Here is a 24,288-nt window from a genome sequence, read left to right as displayed (position 1 = left end):
CCGTGTTGGTCTGCCATAGTCAAAATAAAAAAATTCCTTCCAGTAGCACCTTAAAGACCAACTATATTAGTTCTTGGTATGAGCTTTCGTGTGCATGCACACTTCTTCAGAAGTTTCGTGTGGAAGAAGTGTGCATGCACACGAAAGCTCATACCAAGAACTAACTTAGTTGGTCTTTAAGGTGCTACTGGAAGGAATTTTTTTATTTAGATTTATACTGTTGGGTGTTTTTTTTTGGGGGGGGAGTGTCTTCTGCTTTGGCGATCACTCCTAGCAGAGTAAGATTGTCTTCCATGAACACGGTCTCAACAGTGAATCTCAACTGTGAGACCAGAAACACCCCTAAGCCCTAGGAATTAATAGATGGTCTGGTTTTGATCATTTGGGGTGTGAAAGGAGAGATGCCAGCTGCAGATTCTAGCAAGGGGTTCCCTGCTTCTTGCAGAGCCCTTTCCCCTTCCAGCTGCTGCTCCTCCTGTTTCTGGCCAAGGGAGGGGGCAGCTCAGAGCCCGGCCAGGAGGGTCCCCCCCCCCCAATGAAGCCCCTGCGCAATGCACAGATCTGCTTTGGAGAGAGCAAGCGCAGAGAAGGGTGTGCTTGATGCGCTCGGATTTGCAAGGGTTAAAAGGAGCAGAGCTGGCTTCCTAGAGAGGAGAGGAAATTCGGTTCCGGGTGGGGGGGCCAAGTCCTCCAGCGCATCAGTCCCTCCCCCCAAAGTCCTCCCTGAAAGGGGAGCCGGCTGGGTCTTGGGCTTTCCTCCTGTGCAAGCGCCTCCGGTGAGTCCCTTCTCTCTTCCCCCTTTGGGTGCATTGGGGAGAAAGGGGGTCCGAGGGATGCATGGGGGGGGCTGTTCAGGTCATGCAGGGGGGGCATCCAAGTCCAAGAGCAGGTGGTCCTGCCCCCCCCTTTCCTCTCTGCAGATCCAGGCGGGGAGGAGTCTGCGGCTCTGTCCTTCCTTTGTATCGCTGCGCTGCTTGCCACTTTGCAAGGGGGGGGGGTCTCTTTGGATCAGGAGAAAAAGCGTGCAAATATTTATGGATCGGTCACGTTGCTTAACAGAGGCTGATGTAGCCAGACGGAGGCAGCCAGACATAAAATCTAAGCAAGAAATAAAGGCGAAAATCTGATGGAAGGTGGAGGGCAGAGAAAAGAAAGTGCTTTTTCATGCGGCGCAGAGTTTAACCTGTGGAACTCCCTCCTGCAGGAGCCTGGATGGCTTTAAAAAGGGGGTGGAGGAGGAGAGGGCGATGGGGGGCTCCTAGCCCCCTCCTCAGTCGGGGGCAGGGATGCTTCTGAATCCCAGTTGCCGGGAAACCACAGGCAGATGCTCTTGGGCTCGGATCCTGCTGGTGCGCTTCCTAGAAGAAGACTCCTCGGCCCCTGTAAGAACAGGAGGGGGGACTCAATAGGGGCATCTTTGGCCTGATCCTGCAAGTCTCGTCTTCAATTCTGATGCTGAGTTCCTTTAGATGCAAGCGAATCCTCTGTTTTCCTTTCCTTTAAAGGGGTCTGATCCTGCAGTGCAGATGGAGTGTAGGTGTCTCTGTTGTATTTCTCCTTCCCTTATGGAATAACCTTTTTATTGGCTTTTATAACAAGGATCATAGGAGTAATAAAGGATACAAATAGACGGAGTCTTTTGGCTTCATTTGTAGATCACAAAAATAGAATAATAAATGTGCAGGCCAATCCACAACATCTGGTGCATTATTGGTGGTCGGTGCATGAGTTCCTGGGTCATGAATGGGTTTAAACAAAGCCAGAAAAAAAGGGAAACAGAGAGCAGAGTTAACAGTCCACAACACATGGCCAAATTCCTAGTCAGGACCCCTTGTTGAATGAGGAAGAGTAATTTCCCCCTTCTGTTAACAATAAAAGAGTATAAAGTGTTGGTCTATGCATGAACACGGGAGGAGCGTTCAAAGTGAAGATATTGATTTGTGTTTAAATTTAGACCATACTCCTCTCTCAGTCTCCTCTTTTCCCAGGCTAAACATACTCGGCTCCCTCAACCCTTCCTCATAAGGCTTGGTTTCCAGACCCTTGATCACATTGGTCACCCTCCTCTGCACACGTTCCAGCTTGCCCACATCCTTCTTAAATTGTGGCGCCCAGAACTGGACACAGTATTCCAGGTGTGGTCTGACCAGGGCAGAACAGAGTGAGACAGTTACTTCCCTTCTTCTGGCCAGGTCCTATGTTTCCCAGTACTTCCCTGCTGGTGAGGACCAGATCCAAGATAGATGATCCCCTTGTTGCTTCTTCCACCTTCTGGGAAATGAAATCTTGCGAATGTTGGAGATTCCAAGGGGTGGTGGGAGGGAGAGCAGCTCTTGAGGACCCCAGGGTTGGAATCCCCCATCTAGCCTAGTGTCAGGGAACTGCCATCGGAGGAACAGGTGGTGGAGGGGCTCAGGGAGGAAGGAAGAGACTCAACAGCAGAAGCAGGGACCAGCAGGGGGAGGAGTGGATCTCTGAGGGAATGCGAGCAGGAGGGAGGGCTCAGAGACGCTTCCAGCGAGAACAGTGGGGAGGTATCTGAAGCTCCCATAGGGAGACCCACGCCTCGCCGGAAACTGTCACGCTGTGAGTCCAGAAGGCGGGTTTCCGTTAAGGAACTCTTATGCTGGAAACGATTCCGAAAACAACCACTGTCGGAATCTGCAAGCGATTAGAGCAGACATGTTTGAGGAGCTCTGTCACACACAGAGGTTTGTGGAGTTGCACAAACTCTGAGGGATTACGATTTTACGCACAAGCAGCTCATCATCCCATCACACCTAGGGTCCAAATTACACTCTGTACAAATGACTCACTTGTCAGTTACTGTTCTGACTTGATTCATATACTGAAAATACTGAAAGGCAGGAGGAACCAGGCTCATTCATAGCACAGAAATCCCTTCAGTTGCCTGCACATTTTGCATAGTAACTTTCCTTCTAGGTGGGATAGAGGCTTGCTTTTCCTACTTCTTCCTTATGTTTGTTTGCTTGCTAAAGAAAGCTCAGAGTCTGGGCTGTGTGGAGTAGAGGCCTGGTTCTTAGGAAGACTCAACCATGCTTGCTCAAGGAACATCTTATCTTCTCCTGACAGTGTATGAATTTTATAACAGAACAATATATTTGCTTTGTAGGATTTGCTAGCAGCTCTCATAAGGACAGACAGAACTTGGCAGAAGACCAAGGATTCCTTCCCATCTCTTGGAGACTTCCTGAGAGCCCAGATGGATGAGCAAGACTCAGCTGGCAGTGAAGCAGGAAGAGACCATGCCATCAAAACCGAGAGCAGTGGGGCATTTTTGGAAAACTCTGTACAGAAGATCCTGGGGGAGGAGGACACTGTTTGCTCAAATATGAAGAGCAAGCAGTTCAGGCAGTTCTGCTACCAGGAGGTCGAAGGACCTCGAGAGGTTTGTAGCCGACTCTACAACCTTGACTGTCGGTGGTTGAAGCCAGAAAGGCACACGAAAGCTCAGATGGTGGACCTGGTGATCTTGGAGCAGTTCCTGGCTGTCCTTCCGCCAGAGATGGAGAGCTGGGTGAGGGAATGTGGAGCAGAGACCAGTTCCCAGGCGGTGGCCCTGGCCGAAGGATTCCTCCTGAGTCAGGCAGAGGAGAGGAAGCAGGCAGAGCAACAGGTGAGAGAGACTTTCCTCTGGATACTCCCAAGGGGCTCCAAACAGGAGGGAGAGTATCCCCAAATTCTCTCCTAATGGTCCATATTTTTTGGGGTGGGGTGGGGGAACAGCCTAGGAATGATCTCTTATACCATAAAGTATTTGCCGCTGTCAATCCTTTCTGAATCCTTCTCCCCATTCTGTTTTGAATCTTTGTTGCTCTTTCAGGAAAAGGATCTGTTTGCAGAAATGGACCTGAATTCCTTTGAGACAGAGAGGATTCCATTTGACACCAAAGAGAGGCCAATGGGTAAGGAGGAAGGGTTTTTTTCTCCATTTGGTCACATTCTGTGGATTTTGAAACTAATCTCCGGGTTCTTTTAATCTTCTTAGATTAAAATATATTTGTATAAAATATAAATATATAAAATGGGTACAAACATCGTGCATGTACTCAGCAGGTGGCGCTGTGGTCTAAACCACTGAGCCTCCTCTTGGACTTGCCGACAGCAAGGTCAGCAGTTCAAATCCCCGTGACAGAGTGAGCTCCCATTGCGCTGTCCCAACTTCTGCCAACCTAGAAGTTCAAAAGCACACCAGTGGAAGTAGATACAGTGGTACCTCGGGTTACAGATGCTTCAGGTTACAGGCTCCGCTAACCCAGAAATAGTACCTCGGGTTAAGAACTTTGCTTCAGGATGAGAACAGAAATCGTGCTCCAGCGGCGCAGCGGCAGCGGGAGGCCCCATTAGTTAAAGTGGTGCTTCAGGTTAAGAACTGTTTCAGGTTAAGAATGACGCACAGAGTAAATTAATAATGCAGAGTTTTTAAGTGAAAGAATAAGAGCTTTACTGGGTTAAAATAAACTTCTTAACCCGAGGTACCACTGTAAATAGGTGCCGCTGCAGCAGGAAGGTAAACGGTGTTTCCGTGCGCTCTGTCTTCTGCCACGGTGTCGTGTTGCGCCAGAAGCAGTTTAGTCCTGCTGGCCACATGACCTGGAAAGCTGTCTGAAGACAAATGCTGGTTCCCTCAGCCTGCAGTGAGATGAGCGCTTCACCCCATAGTCCCCTTTGACTGGACTTAACCGTCCAGGGGTCCTTTGCCTTTACCTTTTACTACTAAAAGCACCCAGTGCTTTTCCAGCTGCACTGGCTCCCGGTGGAGTACAGGGTCGGATTTAAGGTGCTGCTTTTGACCTTTAAAGCCCTTCACGGCCTAGGACCCTTGTACCTACGGGACCGCCTCTCCCGGTATGCCACACGGAGAGCCTCAAGGTCCGTAAATAGCAACACCCTAGTGGTCCCAGGCCCTAAGGAAGTTAGGTTGGCTTCAACCAGAGCCAGGGCTTTTTCAACACTGGCTCTGGCCTGGTGGAACGCTCTGCCTCATGAGACCAGGGCCCTGCAGGATCTGATTTCTTTCCGCAGGGCCTGTGAGACAGAGTTGTTCCGCCTGGCCTTTGGCTTGGAGCCAGTTTGATTCCCTCCCTCCCTCTCTTTCTTTTTCCTTTTCCCTTTTCTCATCCAGTGATGATGCTGCATTTTAATATTTTAATGTTTCAATATTTTAATTACAGATAGGTAGCCGTTGTAATGTTGTATTTAAATTTTGTTTTTAAGTTGTATTCATTCAACTTGTTTTTATTATTGCTTGTTAGCCGCCCTGAGCCCAGCCTTGGCTGGGGAGGGTGGGGTATAAATGAAAATTATTATTATTACTATTTCTTTGGTCCGTCTGTGGTTAGAGATGCACTAATTTGCCTCTGAGGAAAGCATGCACTCATGGTCTCCCACCTCCCTTTATTTCTCGCAGGTGACAGAAGGATGCCAGCAAGACCTCCTCATCCATCTTTCCATGGTAGCAGAGACGAAGCAGTGGCTGTAGAACCAGATGAGGTAAGGGAAGGAGCATTGTGGAGAAAGGAGCAGTCAGGGTTCCTCTGAGGCCGAAGAAATCTCTCTCTTCCTGCTCTGTCTTACTGCTGTATTGATGGTGGAATGCTGGTATATGTTGGGAAGCTGGTAAGAAACCATAGAAAAAAGTTGCCAGGATTCACCTCATCAGCCTCATCAGTTGCACAGTGGGCTTCTTCCCACTTTCCTCCTGCTCTCCGTGCCCCCATGCACCCCTTGAACTTTGCTTTTGCGCATCAGGAGAGTTCCAGCCCACAACAGTACACAGGGAGAGTAAAGAGGGGATCCTTCCCTCTGGCAACAGGAATGCTTTCGCAGACATATTTGTGATTTGAAATCCACTATGTGGAGTTCCACCCATTTATACAAAGATGAATACCCATCATTTAAAGACACGATAAAAAGTGCCATTAAAACAACAACGCAGTTAACATGTAGAAAGCAACAGAGCAATGTCATGGAATCATTAAGAAAAAAAGCACTGAGTTATACCATAAAACTATATATCAATGAAAATATAATTTAATGAAGCATGTAATGCAATAACTTTTATGAAGGATTATTTATTGCAACAGCAGTCATAAAGAAGAAACGTGAAACACACAGAAAAAATGAGATATACAGGTTAATTGCCATGTTGCCACTTTGTGATAAGTAAGTGGGTTTTGGGTTGCAGTTTGGGCACTCGGTCTCTAAAAGGTTTGCCATCACTGCCCTAGATCAGTGGTTCAAGTAGGTAGCCATGTTGGTCTGCCGTAGTCGAAATAAATTAAAACAATTCTTTTAGAAGATATTTAAAAAGACTCTTCTTTTTAATGGGTTTCTTTTTATTTATTTTAATCTGCCTTTTCTAAGAGCTCACAGACTGACTGTTTCATTCTCTGTTCTAGGACCTTTCTTGGTATTGATAACACTCTCACTGGTCAGTCATTACCTGTGTAGCAGGTGATCTTTATGCTAAGAGGAAGATACTTTTCTTTTCCTTTTAGGGTCCAGTGTGCTTTGAAGATGTAGCTGTTCATTTCACAGACGAGGAATGGGCGTTGCTGGATCCTGACCAGAGAGCTCTGCATAAGGAAGTCATGGAGGAGAATCGTGGGGTCATGGACTCTCTCAGTAAGGCTCCCTGTTGGATTGTGATATCTGTTTTGAAATTCTATGTGACAAACCTATATCTTGATGTATTTCAACAACGCTGCTTCTTGCATCTGGGATTCTAAGACTCTTGCAGCTCACGCTGGATGTGGGGCTATCTGCTGTTTGGTCTGCAAATATTCTTCCTTCAGTAATGCCTTTTTAAACCATGATCTGGCTGGACTGAACTGACCAAGCCTTTTAAAATGTAGGTTTTAAAGATGTTTGGGAAGTTGTTTGGGAAGTTGAAGAAACTTCAGTCAGGTGTTTTGTTTTTGTTGTGTCCATTTTTGTTTGACGAATGAGATGAGATTGGAGATGTTTCGGCTCAACAAAAGAAGTAAAAGAGAAGATCCTGGCTTTTTTATTTTTGTTGTTCCGATATTTAAGAGCTGCATTTCTTCCTGAAGTTCTAATGAATTTCTCTCTTGATTGCAGGTGCTGAAGAAATGCAAACGAATGAGGAAGACCCCGACAGAAGCCACACACAGGAGAAGCCGCTTAAATATTCAGGGTCTGGAAAGAGATTCAGTCAGAGCTCCCACTCAACTTCCAATCTAACAAATCTCTTGGGGAAGAAACAATATCAGTGTTTGGAATGTGGAAAGAACTTCTGTCGGAAATCCAACCTCACTTCTCATCAAATAACTCACAGCACAGAGAAACCATATCAGTGCCAAGAATGTGGAAAGAGTTTCAGCTGGAAGAGAAGTTTCACCTCCCACCAAAAAATTCATACAGGGGAAAAACCCTATCAGTGTTTGGAATGTGGAAAGAACTTCAGTCGAAAGGATGCTTTCATTTTCCATCAAAGAATTCATACAGGGGAGAAACCATATCAGTGCTTGGACTGTGGAAAGAGCTTCAGTCGGAAGCAAAGCCTAACTTTCCATCAAAGAATTCATACTGGGGAGAAACCCTATACGTGCTTAGAATGTGGAAAGAGCTTCCGTCAGAAGGATAGTCTCACTTCCCATCAAAGAATTCATACAGGGGAGAAACCATATCAGTGCTTAAAATGTGGGAAGGGGTTCTATGGGAAGAATATGCTCACTTCTCATGAAAAAATTCATACAGCGGATAAACCCTATCAGTGCTTGGAATGTGGAAAGAGTTTCCGTCAGAAGAGTGAGCTCACTTCCCATCAAAGAACTCATACAGGGGAGAAACCATATGAGTGCATGGAATGTGGAAAGAGCTTCACTCACAGAGCTGGCCTCGTGTACCATCAAAGATTCCATACAGGGGAAAAACCATATGAGTGCTTGGAGTGTGGAAAAAAGTTCAGTTGGAAGAATATGCTCACTTCACACCAAATAATTCACACAGGGGAGAATCCCTATCAGTGCTTGGAATGTGGAAAGAGCTTCAGTCGCAAGGATAGTCTCACTCTCCATCAAAGGATTCATACAGGGGATAAACCATATCACTGCTTAGAATGTGGAAAGAGCTTCACGCAGAGGGCCGCTCTCATGTCCCATAAAAGAATACATACAGGGGAGAAACCGTATAAGTGCTTGGAATGTGGAAAGAACTTCGCTCACAAAGCTGGTCTCATGTCCCATCAAAGAATTCATACAGGGGAGAAACCATATGAGTGCTTGGAATGTGGAAAGAGGTTCAGCTGGAAGAATATGCTCACTTCCCACAAGATAATTCACACAGGGGAGAATCCCTATCCATGCTTGGAATGTGGGAAGAGCTTCAATCGGAAGGATAGTCTGACTTCCCATCAAAGAATTCATACAGGAGAGAAACCTTATCAGTGCTTGGAATGTGGGAAGGGGTTCTATGGGAAGAATATTCTCACTTCTCATCAAAAGGTTCATACAGGGGGAAAACCCTATCTTTGCCTGGAATGTGGAAAGAGTTTCCGTCAGAAGAGCGAGCTCACTTCCCATCACAGAATTCATACAGGAGAGAAACCATATGAGTGCTTGGAGTGTGGAAAGAGATTCACTCACAGAGCTGGTCTCATGTACCATGAAAGAATACATACAGGAGAGAAACCATATGAGTGCTTGGAGTGTGGAAAGAGGTTCAGCTGGAAGAATATGCTCACTTCCCACCAAATAATACACACTGGGGAGAATCCCTATCCATGCTTGGAATGTGGAAAGAACTTCACTCGGAAAGATAGTCTGACTTCCCATCAAAGGATTCATACAGGGGAGAAACCGTATCAGTGCCTGGAATGTGGAAAGAGCTTCACTCAGAGAGCCAGTCTTATGTACCATCAAAGAATTCATATGAGAAGGAACCATATTGGTCCTTGGAATGTGGAAGAGCTTCAATCAGAGGGCCAGTCTCACTTCTCATCAATTAACTTACCGTGGGGAGAAACCATATAACTTTTGGAATGTAGAAAGAGCTTTACCCACTCACCGTCAAAGAATTCATATGTTGGAAACCATGGAAATGCTTGTAATGTGAAATAAGCTTCAGCTGTAGCTCCAATTTCACTTTGCATCAAGAAACTCACATTGAGGAGAATCATAGAGTCTCAGAATTAAGGAGTTGTAGCATTTGAGAGGACTCTGTGTGTTGTCTAGTTCACCCACCTGGAATGCAAGAATCTACACTATGGCAGATGAGCATGCAACCTCTGCTTAAAAACCTCCATGGAAGGAGAACCCACCTCCTTCTGAGGCAGCCTGTTCCACCGTTGAATAGCTCTTACCCGTGGAAGGTTCTTTCTGATGTTTAGTCTGATTCTCTTTTCTTGCAACTTGCATCCATTGCTTCAGGTCCTATCTTCCAGAGCAGAGCAAAACAGCCTTTCTTCATCTTGTCCCCTCTCCCATGAGACAGTCCTTGAGATATTTGAGGATGGCTATTATAGCTCTTCTCAGTGTCTTTTCTAGGCTGACCATTCCTCATAAGGCTTGGTTTCCAGACCCTTGAACGTCTTGGTCACCCTCCTCTGCACCCATTCTGGTTGGCTTGTTTTTTGTTCCTGTTCCATGGTGTTAGGGACTGGGCAGAGGAGGAATGGTGGAGACCACCTCCCCAGCCTGACCTTTCCAGAGAAGAAGACAGTTCAGAATTACAACAGGGGTTTGAGGGAGGTCACAGCTCAAAGGCAGATGTGGGGGAAAGCTGGGAAATAAGGGAACATGAGATGGAGGAAGAGGAATCACCAGGAGGGCAATAGCTGACAGACACAGTGTCTTTAGAAAGCATTCTAGACCTCCCTCTCCCAGAACCCGGCAAGCCTTGAAAGTACAGTGGTACCTCGGGTTACATACACTTCAGGTTACAGACTCTGTTAACCCAGAAATATTACTTTGGGTTAAGAACTTTGCTTCAGGATGAGAACAGAAATCGTGCTCTGGCGGTGCAGCAGCAGGAGGAGACCCCATTAGCTAAAGTGGTGCTTCAGGTTAAGAACAGTTTCAGGTTAAGAACAGACCTCCAGAACGAATTAAATTCTAAACCTGAGGTACCACTGTAGAGCAAAGGGCCCTCAGCGCCACCTGTAGGGGAGAAGGTGACAAATGAGGGAGAAAAAGGGATCTCGCTTTATCACTACCCGAAGGAGTCTCAAAGCATCTAACATTCTCCTTTCCCTTCCTCCCCCACAACAAACACTCTGTGAGGTGAGTGGGGCTGAGAGACTTCAGAGAGCTGTGACTAGCCCAAGGTCACCCACCAGCTGCATGTGGAGGAGCGGCGATGCGAACCCGGTTCACCAGATTACGAGACTACCGCTCTTAACCACTATACCACACTGGCTCCCAGGGAGTGGAGAGTCACCCAGGACAACACCATTGCGTTCCAAGCTGTCTGTAAATATTGAATAAAAAGCAGGTGGTAAGGACTTTTCATTCTCTGTTCCTGGCAACCTGCTGTAAGGGCTGTTTCCTCTGCTGCCTGACATGTAGACTAGTCTGCCTTTTATTGTATGTCAAAAAATTCATTAAATTTCCTTCCGCCCTCACTCTTTTGGATGCTTCCTTGATTTCATTCTCCAACACAGGATCACTCTGGGCATTTTGGTCAGGGAGACGAAAGCACGTTCCAAGTCCTACTTTTCAAGTAGATAGCAGAGAGGAATGTGGGTCTTGGTTAAGTGGGGAATAATTTACACTCTGGTTTTGAAAAGCTGAACTAGTTCTAACTGAAGAACGAAACTTAGAGCTGAATCCATAGCTTATATGCCATTCTTCCTTCCCCTACCAAAAAACTGAAGCTTGCAGTGAGAGACTACCTTGTTGATTCTAAGATGGCTCTCATGTGAACTTAGTCTCTGCCACATGAAACCATAGATCAATGGGTTTCGCTTTTTTTATACCCGCCTCTCTAAAATTGGGATCTCATCTAAGCTTCTGGCTCCTCAAGATATTCCTGCTGGGGCAGAGCTGAAAACTTAAGTTTCTAAAGCGTTATTGCCCCTAGGATGGAGTTCTGAGGCTTTTTAAAAAACTGGATTTAGCTCCTCGCACACAGTGATGTCACTATGCCCTTGTTAGAATTTCAATGGATTCAGCAAACAAATGGGGATACTTAGCCCTACAGTTACAGTGCTGCTTAACTCAGTTTTTCCTCTGACGCTGTGTCACTGGCATTGAGATCAGCTGTGCCCTGAGAACATTTATGCATGTTTGCTGCATACCTGCAGCTACAGGAAGGCAGATTGTGCCCTTCATTGATCATTTGAGCATCTGCAAGCCAAAGCTTATTAAAGTATAAAGTGGGGGAGAATACAACTCTTTTCCCAAAACCTTTTCTCCCAGGACCTTTTGTTCTCCAAGAGAAGAATTTCAAAAGGAGATTGCAGCGTGAAACTGCTGGATTGCAGCTCATGAATTCTGTCACCTTTGGTTGGAATGGGGATAATAGATTCTTATGTGTTATTCTGATGTACGTGTGTTATTTATTTTTATTTATTTATTTATTAAATTTATTTATTTATGAAGCTGGGGGACCTGAAGTGCTAGTTCCAACTGGTTTTAAATTGAAGAACGAAATTTACAGCTTAGTTTATATGCCACTTCCCCTACCAAAAACCTGAAGCTTGCAGTGAGATACACCTACCTTATATTAACCAAGCTTTTGAATAGATTTTATGGAATAAATGAAAAAAAGCAAAAATATGTTTTGAATTCTGGGAGTGTGCTGAGGTTGTCAGCTACAAAACGGCGGAGGAAGCGTGGCTTAACATCCAATGGCTGCCTTGGAGCCTGGCGTTGCGCTCAATTATGGAGACAACAGCCCCAGGCAACCTTACGGATCCCCTAGAAAGGCAGCGATGTTCTGCTGGTCCTGATTGTAAAAAGCGCTTTCCCCCTCTCTCTCTCTCTCACACACACACACACACGTGTCGTCCCTGTTTAACAACATGGAGTGTTCCTCAGTACAAGGGGAAATACAGGAAGGTGCATGAAAGCCCCACTATCGGTTGACCCACCGGGATGACCCCTCCTCCTCCTCTCCTAGGAAGGCGACTCCTGCTTCTTGCAGAGCCTTTTAGAATCCTAGAATCCTAGAGTTGGAAGAGACCCCAAGGGCCATCGAGTCCAACCCCCTGCCAAGCAGGAAACACCATCAGAGGACTCCTGACATATGGTTGTCAAGCCTCTGCTTAAAGACCTCCAAAGGAGGAGACTCCACCACACTCCTGGGCAGCAAATTCCACTGTCGAACAGCTCTTACTGTCAGGAAGTTCTTCCTAATGTTTAGGTGGAATCTTCTTTCTTGTAGTTTGGATCCATTGCTCCGTGTCCGCTTCTCTGGAGCAGCAGAAAACAACCTTTCTCCCTCCTCCATGTGACATCCTTTTATATATTTGAGCATGGCTATCATATCACCCCTTCACCTCCTCTTCTCCAGGCTAAACATGCCCAGCTCCCTTAGCCGTTCCTCATAAGGCATCGTTTCCAGGCCTTGGACCATTTTGGTTTTCCCTGCCAGCTGCTCCTCCCGTTCCTGGCCAAGGGAGGGGGCAGCTCAGAGCCCGGCCAGGAGGGCCCCCCCCAATGAAGCCCCTCCTCCGGCTGTGCGCAATGCACAGATCTGCTTCGGAGAGAGAAAGCGCAGAGAGGGGTGCGCTTGGTGCGCTCATATTTGCAAGGGTTAAAAGGAGCTGAGCCGGATTCCTGGAGGGGGAAGGAGATCGCGGAGGGGGTGGGGCCAGATCCTGCCGGGCAAAGCTCCCTCCCCCGCGTCACTTCCTGCAAGTTTTGCCTGTCTCCTGCGCAAGGGCTGCCTCGGTGGCCCCTCGGGGGATCAGGTGAGTCTCCTCTCTCTTCCCCCTTTGGGTGCAGGGGGGAGAAGGGGGTCCCAGGGCTGCCGGGGGGGGGGATGCATTCGAGAGGGTCCTGCGCATGTCATGCATGGGGAGGGAAGCCAGGGAAGGGGCGAGTTTTCGGGAGGAGGTTTGCAACGGTGCTCTTTGTAGGGATGCGATGCTCGCCGTTTTGGCGAGGAAACAATGGGCTGCAAACAGCCCCCCCCTGCAGATCTAGGAATCAGCCGCATCTGTTAGAAGAGGTTGCAGCCAGACGGAAACATTCCGACATCAAATCCACCCAAACAATAAACGCAGCTTAACCTATTCAGTAAATAAATAAGGAATGTGGGAAGATGGAGGGTAGAAAAAGTGCGTCTTCGTGCACCGAAGAGTTAAATCTATGGAACTCCCTCGGCAGGAGGCAGGGATGCCCACCAAGCTAAATAACAACAACAACAACAACAACAACAACAATTATTATTATTATTATTATTATTATTATTATTATTATTATTATTATACCCCTCCCATCTGGTTAGTTTGCCCCAGCCACTCTGGTCAGCTTCCAACACGTATAAAAACACAACAAAACAATAAGTAATAAAAATCCAAAACAATATAAAAAGTCACAGTAAGATTAAAATAAACAACTTATATAAAATAAAACAATATTCAATAATGCATTATAATCTTATAGTAAACAGTAAAATTAAACATCAACAAATAACAATTAAACAATATACACTTATCAGTTACAGTGGTACCGCTGGTTAAGAACTTAATTTGTTCTGGAGGTCCGTTTTTAACCTGAAACTGATCATAACGTGAAGCACCACTTTAGCTAATGGGGCCTCCTGCTGCCGCCGCGCCACCACTGCACAATTTCTGTTCTGAAGCAAAGTTCTTAAACCGAGGTAATATTTCTGGGTTAGCGGAGTCTGTAGCCTGAAGTGTATGTAACCTGAGGTACCACTGTACAATAAAGAATTACTAATCCATAATCTATAAGAATAAAGGAAAGTCTCAATGCAGATAATATGACAAAACATACAAAACCATGTAGATGGTTTTAAAAGAGCAATGAGGCCGATTCATGGTTCCAATGATTCTATGGAGGAAGCCAGGCTCTTCGAAATGCTCTGATCCTGCTTTGCAAACACAGTGCAGACGGGGCCTGAGTCTGTGTGTTGTCTTTGCCCTTTCCTTAAGGAATAACTTTTTATTGGGTTTTATAAGCAAGGGTCGTAGGAGTAATAAATGATACAAATAGATAGATGGAGTCTTTTCGTGTCATCTCCAGATCACAAAAATACAACAATAAATTTGCAGGCAAATCCACAACATACAGTGGTGCCTCGCAAGATGAAAATAATCCGTTCCGCGAGTCTCTTCGTCTAGCGGTTTTTTCGTCTTGCGAAGCAACCCTATTAGCGGATTAGCGCTATTAGCGGTTTAGCGGCTATTAAAGGCTTAGCGGCTAAAAGGCTATTAGCGGCTTAGCGGCTAAAAGGCCATTAGCGGCTTAGAAGGGGGGGGAGCGAAAGAAATCTCAAGACTCGCAAGACGTTTTCGTCTTGCGAAGCAAGCCCATAGGGAAATTCGTCTTGCGAAGCGCATCGAAAAACGGAAAACCCTTTCGTCTAGCGGGTTTTTCGTCTTGCGAGGCATTTGTCTTGCAGGGCACCACTGTATGCTGAACTATAGGTGGTCAGGGCATGAGTTCCTGGTTTGTGAAATGGTTTAAACAAAGCCAGAAAAAAAGGGAAACAGAGAGCAGAGTTAACAGTCATCAACACATGGCCAAATTCCTAGTCAGGACCCCTTGTTGAATGAGGAAGAGTAATTTCCCCCTTATGTTAACAATAAAACAGTATAAAGTGTTGGCCTATGCATGAACATGGGAGGAGCGTTCAAAGTGAAGATAATGATTTGTGTTTAAATTTAGACCATACCTCCTCTCTCAGTCTCCTCTTTTCCCAGGCTAAACATACTCGGCTCCCTCAACCCTTCCTCATAAGGCTTGGTTTCCAGACCCTTGATCACATTGGTCACCCTCCTCTGCACACGTTCCAGCTTCTCCACATCCTTCTTAAATTGTGGCGCCCAGAACTGGACACAGTATTCCAGGTGTGGTCTGACCATTGCAGAACAGAGTGAGATGGTTACTTCCCTTGTTCTGGCCAGGTCCTATGTTTCCCAGTACTTCCCTGCTGGTGAGGACCAGATCCAAGATAGATGATCCCCTTGTTGCTTCTTCCACCTTCTGGGAAATGAAATCTTGCGAATGTTGGAGATTCCAAGGGGTGGTGGGAGGGAGAGCAGCTCTTGAGGACCCCAGGGTTGGAACCCCCCTTCTAGCCTAAGGTCCAAATTACACTCTGTACAAATGAATCACTTGTCAGTTACTGTTCTGACTTGATTCATATACTGAAAATACTGAAAGGCAGGAGCAGCCAGGCTCATTCATAGCACAGAGATCTCTTCAGTTGCCTGCACATTTTTGCATGGTAACTTTCCTTCTAGGTGGGCTAGAGGCTTGCTTCTCCTCCTTGCCTGCTTGTTTCTTGAATAAAGCTAAGAATCTGAGCTGTGAGGGGGTACAGGCCTTGTTCCTAGCAAATCTCAACCATGCTTACTTTTTTCTTCTCCTGACAGTGTCTGAATTTTATAACAGAACAATGTATTTGCTTTGTAGGATTTGGTAGCACCTCTCATGAGGACAGACAGAACTTGGCAGAAGACCAAGGGTTCCTTCTGATCTCTTGGAGACTTCCTGAGAACCCAGATGGATGAGCAAGACTCAGCTGGCCCAGAAGCAGGAAGAGACCATGCCATCAAAACCGAGAGCAGTGAAGGATTCTGGGAAAGCTCAATGCAGAAGATCCTGGGTGAGGAGGACACCCTCCACTCAGATGTGCAGAGCCTGCTGTTCAGGCAGTTCTGCTACCAGGAGGCCAAAGGACCTCGAGAGGTTTGCAGCCGACTCCACCACCTTTGCCATCAGTGGCTGAAGCCAGAAAGGCACACGAAAGCTCAGATGCTGGACCTGGTGATCTTGGAGCAGTTCCTGGCTGTCCTTCCACCAGAGATGGAGATCTGGGTGAGGGAATGTGGAGCAGAGACCAGTTCCCAGGCGGTGGCCCTGGCCGAAGGCTTCCTCCTGAGTCAGGCAGAGGAGAGGAAGCAGGCGGAGCAGCAGGTGAGAGAGACTCTCCTCTGGATACTCCCAAGGGGCTCTGAACATGAGGGAAAGTATCCCCAAATTTTCTCCTAATGGCCCATCCTTTTTTTGGAAAGCATCCAAAGAATGATATTGGATACCACCAAATTTTCCCCCTCAGACATTTCTTTTCTAATCCATCTCCCCATTCTCTGCTTTAATCTTTGTTCCTTCTTCAGGGAAAGGATTTGTTTGCAGAAGTGGGCTTAGATTCCTTTGAGACAGAGAGGACTCCGTTGGACACCAGAGAGAGGCCACTGGGTAAGGAGGAATGGGTTTTTTCTCTGTTTGGTCACATTCTGTGGATTTTGAAACTAATCTGCGGGTTCTTTTAATCATCTTGGAGAAGACACTGAATTGTGCATTTTTCCACAACTAAAATATGAAATGGATACCAATGTCTCACATGCACTCAGCAGGTGACACTATTTTTTTGGTCCATCTGTGGTTAGAGAAAGCATGCACTCATGGTCTCCCACCTCCCTTTATTTCTCGAAGGTGACAGAAGGATGCCAGCAAGACCTCCTCATCCATCTTTCCATGGTAGCAGAGACGAAGCAGTGGCTGTAGAACCAGATGAGGTAAGGGAAGGAGCATTGTGGAGAAAGCAGCAATCAGGGTTCCTCTGAGGCCGAGGAAATCTCGCTATTCCTGCTCTGTCTTATTGCTATATTGATGGTGGAATGCTAGTATATGTTGGGAAGCTGGTAAGAAACCATAGGAAAAAGTTGCCAGGATTCACCTAATCAGCCTTATCTGTTGCACAATGGTCTTCTCCCCCTTTTCCTCCTACTCTTCTTGCCCCCATGTGCCCCCTGAACTTTGCTTTTGAGCATCAAAAGAGTTCCACCCCAGAACTGCGCACAGGGAGAGTAAAGGGGGGATCCTTCCCACTGGCAACAGGAATGCTTTCGCAGGCATAGTGATTTGAAGACCACCATGTGGAGTTCCACCCATTCATACAAAGATGAATACCCATCGTTTAAAGACACAATAAAAAAATACATCAAGATATTAAAGGAAGCACCCAGACTTAAAATGTGCAGCACAACATTCCCATTAAAACAACATAGCAATTAACAGGCAGAAAACAACAGAGCAATGTTACTTTGAATGAACTGAAATCTCCAGGGCCGGATCAGCTGCATCCAATAGTACTAAAGAAGCTTGTGGGTTTAATTTCAGAGCCTTTGTCTATTATATTTGAGAAATCTTGGAGAACAGATGAGGTCCCTACAAACTGGAGGAGGGCAAACGTCCCCAGCTTTAAAAAGAGGGGGAAAGGAAGAACCAGTTAACTACAGACCGGTGAGCTTGACATTGATACCAAAGAAGGTATCAGAACAGATAATTCAACATTTGGTCTGTGAGCATTTAAAAAAGGATGCTGTGATTAGTAAGCATGGTTTTCTCCAAAGCAAGTCATGCCAGACCATTCTAATTTCTTTTTTATGGAATTACAAACCTGGTGGATTAGGGGAATGCTGTGGCCATAGTGTATCTTGATTTCAGTAAGGCTTTTGACGAAGTCCCCCATGATATTCTCACGAGGAATATGGTGAAATGTGGGTTTAACAAGGTAACTGTTAGGTGGATTTGTAGCTGGTTGACTGACTGAATCCAAAGAGGACTCATTCATGGTTCCTCGTCATACTGGAAAATAGTGACAAGTGGGGTGCTGTAGGGATCTGTCCTGGGCCTGATGTTGTTCAACATCTTTATAAACGACTTGGCTGAAGGAACTGAGGAGTTATTAATCAAATTTGCAGATGACACCAAACTGGGAGGGGTAGATAATGCCACAGAAGACAAAAGCAAAATTCAAAATGACCGTAACAGATTAGAGAACTGACTGCAAGCTAACAATGTGAATTTCAGTTGGGACAAATGTAAAGTTCTGCACTTAGGCAGGAAGAACCAGGTGCACAAATATAGGATGGGGGACACCTGGCTTACTAGCAGTACATCTGAAATGCATCTAGGGGTCTTGGTGGACCACAAGCTTAACATGAGTCAACAATGTGATGCAGCAGCAAAAAAAGTGAATTCTATTCTAGGCTGCATCATCAGATTTCTATTGTCTAGATCAAGGGAAGTAATAGTCCTGCTCTAATTTGCCTTGGTCACACCTCACCTGAAATACTGTGTCCAGTTTTGGAAGCCACAATGTAAGAAAGATGTTGACAAGCTGAAACGTGTACAGGGCGACTAGGATGATCAAGGCTCAGGAAGCCAAGCCTTATGGGGAACAGCTCAGAGAGTATGTTTAGCCTGGAAAAGAGGAGCTATGATAGCCATCTTCAGATATCTGAAGGGTTGTCACATGGAGGATGGAGCGAGCTTCTTTTCTCCTGCTCTAAAAGGCAGGACTCGAATAAAAGGCTTCAGATTGCAGGAAAGGAGCTTCTGACTAGAAATACATAAAGCCTTCTGACACAGCTGTTCAACAGTGGAACAGTCTCACTCCGGAGGGTGTGGACTCTCCTTCCTTGGAGGTTTTTAAGCAGAGGTTGGATGGCCGTCTGTCAGGGATACTTTAGCTGAAATTCCTGCATTGCAAGGGGTTGGACTAGATGGCCCACAGGGTAATAGAATCCTAGAGTTGGAAAGTACCCAAAGGTCCAACCACCAACGAAGGAGAGTCTACAGTTTCGCAAGGGAGTAGCAATTATATTTCATTCTGTTAGTTGGGTTAGATGAGGAGATTTGTAGCTGGTTGCCTGACAGAATTTCATAGATGAACATACCGTATTTTGCGCCCCATAGGACGCTCCGGCCCATAGGACGCACCTAGGTTTTTTTTTTTGGGGGGGAAATAAAGGAAAAAAATTTATTTCCCCCCCAGGTGCGGGGCTGGAAGAACCAGGTCGGGGAACAGTGGGAAGGCACTCTCTGCCTCCCCGCTGTCCCCCGAGCTTGTGGGGCTGGCGATGGGGAGAAGTGCGCTGATCCCGGGACTGCAGGCAGCTCTGCGCCGCCATCCAGAACGGGGCGGGACTTAGCGCCCCGCTCCCGGTGGCCGCGCAGAGCTGCGCTGATCCCGGGACTGCAGGAAGCTCCGCGCCGCCATCTGGAGCGGGGCGGGACTTAGCGCCCCGCTCCCGATGGCCACGCAGAGCTGTGCTGAGCCGGAGACTGCAGGCAGCTCTGTGCAACCCTCGCACCGACCCCCCTCGCTCTCCAGGCTTCAGCGAAAGCCTGCATTCGCCCCATAGGACGCACCCAGATTTCCCCGTCATTTTTGGAGGGGAAAAAGTGTGTCCTATAGGGCGAAAAAATACGGTAGATGGTCTGTGGTGCATGAAACCCTAGATCAATGGGTTTCTTTTTCTTAATCTGCCTTTTCTAAGTGCTCACAGACCAAATGTTTGATTATCTGTTCTAGGACCTTCCCTGGTGTTGATGACAATGTCACTGGCCAGTTAGCCTAGTAGATAATCTTTATGCTGTCTTAGAGGAAGATACTTTTCTTTTTCATTTTAGGGTCCAGTGTGCTTCGAAGATGTAGCTGTTCATTTCACAGACGAGGAGTGGGCGTTGCTGGATCCTGACCAGAGAGCTCTGCATAAAGAACTAATGGAGGAGAATCATAGAATCATGGATTCTCTTGGTAAGGCTCCCTGTTGGATCACAATATCTGTTTTGAAATTCCATACGTATATCTATGTGACAAATCTCCAATATTTTGATGGAGCTCAGCAGGGCAACCTATAGCAGCTGGGATTCTAACACACCCACAGCTCTAAAAGATTTGCCTGCAAATATTCTTCCTCAAGTTCTGTCTTTTTAAACAGTGATCAGGCTGGACTGAACTGCCAAGGCCTTTTAAAATGTAGGCTTAAGGTTGTAAGTGAAGTTGAAGGAATTTCAGTTGGGTTATTCGTTTTTGGTTGATGAAAGAGATGACTTGACATTGGAGATGGAGCAGACTCCATATTGGACTCAACATAATCCATCAAAGAAAAGAGCCTGGTTCCCCCCCCCCTTGTTTTTCTGACTTAGAAGAGCTGCATTTCTTTTCTTCCTGAAGCTCTAATGAATTTCTCTCTTGGTTGCAGGTGCTGAAGAATTGCAAATGAATGAGGAAGACCCTGACAGAATCCACACACAGGAGAAGCCGCTTAAATATTCGGGGCCTGGAAAGAGATTCAGTCAGAGCTCCCACTCCACTTCCAATCTAACAAATCTCCTGGGGAAAAAACTCCATCAGTGTTTGGAATGTGGAAAGAACTTCTGTCGGAAATCCCGCCTCACTTACCATCAAGTAACCCACAGCGGGGAGAAACCGTATCAGTGCTTACAATGTGGAAAGCGTTTTAGTTGGAAGAGAAGTTTCGCTTCCCATCAAAAAATTCATACGGGGGAGAAACCCTATCAGTGCTTGGAATGTGGGAAGAGCTTCAAACGGAAGGATGCTTTAACTTTCCATCAAAGAATTCATACAGGGGAGAAACCCTATCAGTGCATGGAATGTGGAAAGAGCTTCAGCCGGAAACATAGTCTGACTTTCCATCAAAGAAGTCATACAGGGGAGAAACCCTATACCTGCTTGGAATGTGGAAAGAGCTTCAGTCAGAGGGCCAGTCTCACAGTCCATCAGAGAATTCATACAGGGGAGAAACCATATAGGTGCTTGGAATGTGGAAAGGGGTTCTATGGGAAGAATATGCTCACTTCTCATCAAAAAGTTCATACAGGGGAGAAACCCTATCAGTGCTTGGAATGTGGAAAGAGCTTCCGTCACAAGGGTGAGCTCACTGTCCATCAAAGAATTCATACAGGTGAGAAACCGTATCAGTGCATGGAATGTGAAAAGAGCTTCACTCAGAAATCCAGTCTCACGTCCCATCAAAGATTCCATACAGGGGAGAAACCATATGAGTGCTTGGAGTGTGGGAAGAGGTTCAGTTGGAAGACAATGCTCACTTCCCACCAAATGATTCACACAGGGGAGAATCCGTATCCATGCTTGGAATGTGGAAAGAGTTTCAATCGGAAGGATAGTCTGACTCTCCATCAAAGAACTCATACAGGGGAAAAACCATATCAGTGCTTGGACTGTGGAAAGAGCTTCACTCAGAGAGCAGGTCTTATGTACCATAAAAGAATTCATACAGGGGAAAAACCGTATCAATGTATGGAATGCGGAAAGAGCTTCACTCACAGAGCTGGACTCGTGTCCCATGAAAGATTCCATACAGGGGAGAAACCATATGAGTGCTTGGAGTGTGGAAAGAGGTTCAGCTGGAAGACAATGCTCACTTCCCACCAAATGATTCACACAGGGGAGAATCCCTATCCATGCTTGGAATGTGGAAAGAGCTTCAATCGGAAGGATAGTCTCACTTCCCATCAAAGAATTCATACAGGGGAGAAACCATATCAGTGCTTGGAATGTGGAAAAAGCTTCACTCAGAGAGCAGGTCTTATGTACCATCGAAGAATTCATATGAGAAGAAACCATATCAGTGCATGGAATGTGGAAAGTGTTGCATTCAAAGAACCACTCTCACTTCTCATTGAGTAACTCACAGTGGGAAGTAACTACCTCAGTGCATGGAATGGGGAAAGAGCCTCAGTTGGAAGAATAGTCTTACTTCCCATCAAAGATTGCATAAAGTGTAGAAACCATATAGGTGCATGGAATGTGGAAGGAACTTCAATCAGAGGGCAAGTCTCACTTCCCAACAAAGAACTCACTGTGGGCAAAAACCGTATCAGTGTGTGGAATGTGCTTCACCTGGAAGGAAAGTCTCAGTTCCCATGAAATAATTCATACAGGGAAGAAGCCACATCAGTGCATGGAATGTAGAAAGGGCTTCACCCAGGATCAAAGTCTCACCATCAAAGAATTCATATGTTGGAAACCATAGAAATGCTTGTAATGTGAAAGGAGCTTCAGCCGTAGCTCCAATTTCACTTTCCATCAAGAAACTCACAATGAGCAGAATCATAGTCTCTGAATTATAGTGTTGTAGCATTTGAGAGGACTGTGTGTGTTATCTAGTCAACCCTGTTCCTGGCAACCTGCTGTGGGGGTTGTTTCTTCTACTGCCTGACACGTAGACTAGTCTGACTTTTATTGTATGTAAAAAAAAATCATTAAATTTCCTTCCATCCTCACTCTTTTGGATGCTTCCTTGATTTCATTCTTCAACGCCGGATCACTCTGGGCATTTTGGTCAGGGAGACGAAAGCACGTTCCAAGTCCTACTTTTCGAGTAGACAGCAGAGAGGAATGTGGGTCTTGGTTAAGTGGTGATTAACTTACAGTCTGGTTTTGAAAAACTGAATCAGTTCTGACTGGCTTTAAACTGTGGAACGAAATTTACAGCTGAATCCATAGCTTATATGCCACTTTCCTTCCCCTACAAAAACCTGCAGCTTGCATTGAGATACACCTACTTTGTTGGTTCTAAGATGGCTCCCCTGCTAACTTGGTCTGTGCCACATTGATCAATGGGTCTCTCTTTCTCTCTCTCTCTTTTTCTCTCTCTCTTACCCACCTCTCTAAATTTGGGATCCCGCTGGGGTGGGGTAGAGCCAAAAATTAAAGGCTTGTTGCCCCTAAGATTGAGCTCTGAGGGTTTTAATATATATATTTACCAGATTTCGTCCCTAGCTCACAGATCCTTTACTATGCCCTCATTACAGTTTCTGTGGATGCAATAACCAGGCAAACAAACAAATGGGGATACTAGAACCACTTCCCTCACTCCTTACCTTGATGCTTTCTCGGTGGGATTGAGACGGGGTGTGTGGCCTGAGAACGTTTGCAATTCTTGTAAAGCTGTGGTTGCAGGAAGGGTGATTGTGCCCTTCATCGGTCATCTGAAGATTTACAAGCCAAAGCCTATTAAAGTATAAAGTGGGAGAGAACATAACTCTTTCCCAATACCTTCTCTCCCAGGACCTTTTGTTCTTCAAGAAGCGAGAATTCAGCACAAAACCCCTGTGTTGCAGTTCCTGCAACAGTTCAGTTCTGTCACCTTTGGTTGAAATAGGGATAAAAGATTCATATGTCCCATGTGTTAATAATTTTTGTTATTTAGCTAATTATATTGACATCCCATCTTTCTTCCAAGGAACTCAAGGTGCCATGTGCCACTCTAGAAATCTGAAGCTGGGGGAGCTGAAGTGCTAGTTCCAACTGGTTTTAAACTGAAGAACGAAATTTACAGCTTAGCTTATATGCCACTTCCCCTACCCAAAAACTGAAGCTTGCAGTGAGATACACCTGCCTTGTTGATTCAAAGATGGCTCTCCTGCCAGCTTGGTCTGTGCCACATGAAACCAGAGATCAATGGGTATTTCTTTTTTTTTTTACCCACCTCTCTAAAATTGGGATCTCATCTAAGATTCTGGTTTACTGGGGCTCCTCAAGATATTCCTGCTAGGGCAGAGCTGAAAACTAAGTTTCTAAAATTTTATCGCCCCTAGAAATTGAGCTCTGAGGTTTTTTTTAAAAAATGTGCCCTTCATTGATCATTTGAGCATCTGCAAGCCAAAGCCTATTAAAGTATAAAGTGGAAGAGAACATAACTCTTTCCCGATACCTTTTCTCCCAGCATGAAACTGCTGGATTGCAGCTCATGAATTCTGTCACCTTTGGTTGGAATGGGGAGAATAGATTCTTATGTGTTATTCTGGTGTACATGTGTTATTTATTTTTATTTATTAGCTAATTATATTGACATCCCCCCTTTCTTCCAAGGAGCTACATGGTCTTCTCCCAGCAACTCAGGGAAGCAGGTCAGGCTAAGAGACAGTGACAGAGTGGGGATTCGAACCTTGGTCTCCCAGGTCTTACTCAGCTACGAGTGATCACCAAAGAAGAAGAAGTCATCCATCCAACACTCTCCACCAGCCTTTCTCAACCTGGGGTCTCCTCAATGTGGGACAACGACTCCCATCTTCCCTGACCACCTTAGGGATGATGGGACTTGTCGTCCAACATCTGGGGACCTAAAGTGGAGAAAGGCTGCTCTACACATTACACCACAGTGGCTCTCTTATGCATGGCGACCCACACCAGACAAGCCCCTTTTTTCTCTGGGGGAATGTGTAAGTGGGACTCCTGCTTCTCTCAGAGATTTCTCACCAAGGTCCTATGGCCTGCTGGGGACTCCTTTGTTGGGTTTAGCATCCTCTTGTACTGATGCTACCATGT

At 46.0% G+C, this 24,288-nt stretch overlaps 2 protein-coding genes and 1 long non-coding RNA gene across 9 annotated transcripts in view; 2 read left to right on the top strand and 1 right to left on the bottom strand.

Annotated features, from left to right (window-relative positions):
• LOC309514849 (uncharacterized protein) overlaps positions 1-9,017 on the top strand; it is a gene marked incomplete at its 3' end in the record, with an annotated part of 49,128 nt that extends 40,111 nt beyond the window's left edge. For 3 of the 7 annotated variants that reach the window (XM_082192249.1, XM_082192248.1, XM_082192246.1), the window contains 4 exons: positions 3,845-3,926; positions 5,432-5,514; positions 6,522-6,648; positions 7,105-9,017. In XM_082192249.1, the coding sequence (XP_082048375.1) occupies positions 3,845-3,926; positions 5,432-5,514; positions 6,522-6,648; positions 7,105-9,017 (2,205 nt within the window). Of the gene's footprint in view, positions 1-625; positions 777-1,988; positions 2,222-3,133; positions 3,638-3,844; positions 3,927-5,431; positions 5,515-6,521; positions 6,649-7,104 lie in introns of those variants that run through there. The other 4 variants (XM_082192251.1, XM_082192247.1, XM_082192245.1 and 1 more) reach the window with 3 other exon arrangements.
• Positions 9,018-9,165: 148 nt separating this feature from the next.
• On the bottom strand, positions 9,166-22,646 carry LOC309515118. Its single transcript, XR_014212289.1, has 3 exons — positions 22,497-22,646; positions 10,488-10,852; positions 9,166-9,214 (listed from the first exon to the last, which is right to left on the bottom strand). It is a non-coding gene; the product is annotated as an uncharacterized lncRNA (long non-coding RNA).
• On the top strand, positions 12,832-22,241 carry LOC309514882 (uncharacterized protein). The gene is made up of 7 exons (XM_082192320.1): positions 12,832-12,898; positions 14,879-15,025; positions 15,594-16,097; positions 16,298-16,379; positions 16,617-16,699; positions 19,602-19,728; positions 20,177-22,241. The coding sequence occupies exons 3-7, from the start codon at positions 15,684-15,686 to the stop codon at positions 21,643-21,645; spliced, it is 2,175 nt and encodes a 724-aa protein (XP_082048446.1). The 5' UTR covers positions 12,832-12,898; positions 14,879-15,025; positions 15,594-15,683; the 3' UTR covers positions 21,646-22,241.
• Positions 22,647-24,288: the final 1,642 nt, after the last annotated feature.

The sequence above is a fragment of the Podarcis vaucheri genome (assembly GCF_965113315.1).
Source record: "Podarcis vaucheri genome assembly, chromosome: 12".
NCBI lineage: Eukaryota > Metazoa > Chordata > Lepidosauria > Squamata > Lacertidae > Podarcis > Podarcis vaucheri.
Note: the sequence above shows the minus strand (reverse complement) of the source record. Positions and strands in the feature narration are given on the sequence as shown.

Bases quoted from the DNA above. Each gene is read 5' to 3' on its own strand.
- LOC309514882 (XM_082192320.1), top strand. From the start codon at position 15,684: ATGGATGAGCAAGACTCAGCTGGCCCAGAAGCAGGAAGAGACCATGCC. The intron at 16,380-16,616 runs GTAAGGAGGAAT...TATTTCTCGAAG, and splicing joins CACCAGAGAGAGGCCACTGG to GTGACAGAAGGATGCCAGCA. The intron at 16,700-19,601 runs GTAAGGGAAGGA...TTTTCATTTTAG, and splicing joins TGGCTGTAGAACCAGATGAG to GGTCCAGTGTGCTTCGAAGA.